General features: G+C 55.5%; 1 protein-coding gene across 1 annotated transcript; it reads left to right on the top strand.

Moving 5' to 3' along the window:
• Window positions 1-1,681: 1,681 nt before the first annotated feature.
• LOC106900519 (NAD(P)(+)--arginine ADP-ribosyltransferase 2-like) lies at window positions 1,682-2,498 on the top strand (the record flags this gene model as incomplete). Its single annotated transcript, XM_014962607.1, has 1 exon — window positions 1,682-2,498. A coding segment is annotated over exon 1 (817 nt), but the record flags the coding sequence as incomplete, so codon positions are not given.
• Window positions 2,499-2,837: the final 339 nt, after the last annotated feature.

Below are 2,837 nucleotides of genomic sequence, written 5' to 3'. Positions count from 1 at the left end.
CAGAGGGACCTGGACAGGCTGGATGGATGACCTGAGACCAACAGGATGAGGTTCACCAAGGCCAAGTGACGGGTCCTGTATTTGTGTCACACCAACCCCCTGCAGTGCTCCAGGCTGGGGGCAGAGTGGCTGGAGCTGCCCCATGGAAAAGGACCTGGGGGTGTTGATTGACTGTCATCTGAACTTGAGCCAGCAGTGTGCCCAGGTGGCCAAGAAGGCCACCAGCATCCTGGCCTGTGTCAGGTACAGTGTGGTGAGTAGGACTCGAGAGGTGATTGTCCCCCTGGAGTGGGCACTGGTGAGGCCCCACTTGGAGTGCTGGGCCCAGCTTTGGGCCCCGCCTGACAGGAAAGACCTTGAGAGGCTGGAGCGGGTTCAGAGAAAGGCAACAGAGGTGGCGAGGGCTCTGGAGCACAAGGAGAAGGGTCTGGAGAACTTCTGAGGGAGCTGGGGGTGTTGAGCCTGGAGAAAAGGAGGCTGAAGGAAGACCTTCTGGCTCTCTCCAACTCCCTGAAAGGAGGGTGTAAGCAGGGGGGGTTGGTCTCTTCTCCCAAGGAACAGGCCCTGGGACAAGAGGAAACGGCCTCAAGTTGCCCCAGGGGAGGTTCAGGTTGGATAGCAGGAAAAATGTTTACACAGAAAGGGCTATTGCACGTTGGAACGGGCTGCCCAGGGAAGGGGTTGAGGCACCATCCCTGGAGGAGTTCAAAAGATGGGTTGACATAGCGCTTAGTGACATGGTTATTGGTGTTTTTTTGACATAGTCAGGTTGATGGTTGGACTCGATGATCTGAAAGGTCCCTTCCAACCCAGATGATTCAAAGATTCTAAAGACTCTCTTTGAAGGGAGAGTCCACTGGGGCATTCCCCTGCGGGGTCTCTCCACTTGCCAGAGGACACAACCTCCACTTTATCCTAATTCCCCACCCGCATGTACCCCTCTTCCTTTCCCCATTGGCTGAGAGACTTGGAAGGTACAGACTTCTCAATCTGCCTGTTACATAAAAGTCTAACTTTTGTGGTTTTTCAGTTGTCTAACTTTTGCAGTTTTGGTTATTTCCCCAATTTGTTGGTTATCTCGCCCCTGCAATTTCAGTTAACTTCAGTTAAGTTTGTGGAGCTACTCTTATCTGCATTTTATCACCTGATGGTGAAGACACTCTTATCCCAATCTTACCACAGTGAACCAACCCCCTTGCACAACCCCAGCCCTTTCCGAGAAGGTCCAGCATCTTCCAGGCACAGAAGAAGGGTTCCTGGGGTGGTGGGATGGACCACGAGAGCTGTGACCATCGCGCCAACCACCGCTGAGTTAGATATAACCCCTTCCCCGAGGGTGCCCATCTCCCCCCGGGGCAGGGTGAGACCCAGACGGGGCAGCGGCTGCAGGGAAGCTCCTCGGGAATTCACAGCAGGTTCCAGGGATTTGGGCTCCTTCCTCCCGGCAGGTGGGTAACCAGGGTTTGTCCAAGGACCCCCAGAAACCGTGGGGGAACATGAGGGGGCTGCAGCCGTGCGGGGACCAGGGTGCTGCCCCCCACACACCCCCACTGTGAGTCCTCCAAGCAGTGCCTGGGGAGCGGGGAGGATGGATGACCCCTCTGCCACCACTGTCAATACCTCCATGTCACAGCTTTCCCTGTCCTCAGAGCAGGGGGGTTCCAGCCATTGGAGCATCTCCATGGCCCTCGAATGGACTCTTTCCAACAGGTCCGTGTCCATGGAGCACCTGGTGCTGGGATTGGTGCTGTTTGCTGGGACCCTGGCCCCTGGAAACCCCCTGAAGGATCTGGGGCCCATCAAGCAGATCAGGCTGGACATGGCCCCCACCTCCTTCGATGACCAGTACCGGGGCTGCGGCCACCAAATGGATAAGGAGCTGGGGAAGCTCCACCAGATGGAGCTCACCAAAAACAGCATCTACGCCAAGTACTGGCCCCTGGCCGCTGACAAATGGCAGAAGAGGGCGGCTTATGTCCCCAGGCCACCAGCGCTGCGGGCAGAGCATGCAACGGCCCTTCTGGCCTACACCATGCCTGGAGGCTTGTACCAGACCTTCAACGCTGCCATGCGCAAGGCTGGGAGCTCCCACAAGGAATATCTGTACAAATTTCACTTCAAGACGCTGCATTACCTCCTGACCCAGGCCCTGAAAATCCTGTGGCATGCCCAGCCAAACTGCTACCACGTCTATCGGGGCGTCCGTGGCATCCGCTTCACCGCCCAGCTCCATGATTTTGTCCGCTTTGGCCAATTCACTTCCACCTCCTTTGTGAAGAAGACAGCTGCACAGTTCGGCCAGGACACCTTCTTCTCAGTGTACACCTGCTATGGCGTTCCCATCAGGCACTTTTCCTTCTTTCCCAATGAGGAGGAGGTCCTCATCCCACCCTACGAGAGATTCATGGTGGCCAACATTGCCTACTATTGGACAGGAACCCACATCGTGCTCCAGTCCAGGGGCATATACAGCAAGTACAACTGCGAATGGCTGAAAGGTGAGATCCCCCGTGACGGTCCCTCCGTTCCCCCATGATGGTCCCTCCATCCCCTGGGTTGGTCCCTCCATCCCCCCAAAATGCTCCCTTCATCCCCTGGGACGGTCCCTCCCTTCCACCACAGAATCACAGAATCTTAGTGGTTGGAAGGGACCTCCGAGATCATTGAGTCCAACCACAAAAGAAAAAAAAAAAAATTAAAAAAAAAAAGAAAATATATACTACACCCCACCACAAACCTATAATATTGGGTACTAGAGCATGCCCTGAAGAGCCACGTCTACACGGTTCTTAAATACCTCCAGGGATGGTGACTCCACCACCTCCCTGGGCAGGCTG

The sequence above is a fragment of the Calidris pugnax genome, unplaced genomic scaffold (assembly GCF_001431845.1).
Source record: "Calidris pugnax isolate Ruff unplaced genomic scaffold, ASM143184v1 scaffold2300, whole genome shotgun sequence".
NCBI lineage: Eukaryota > Metazoa > Chordata > Aves > Charadriiformes > Scolopacidae > Calidris > Calidris pugnax.
The sequence above is the reverse complement of the archived record's forward strand: the minus strand, read 5'-3'. Positions and strand labels throughout refer to the sequence as shown.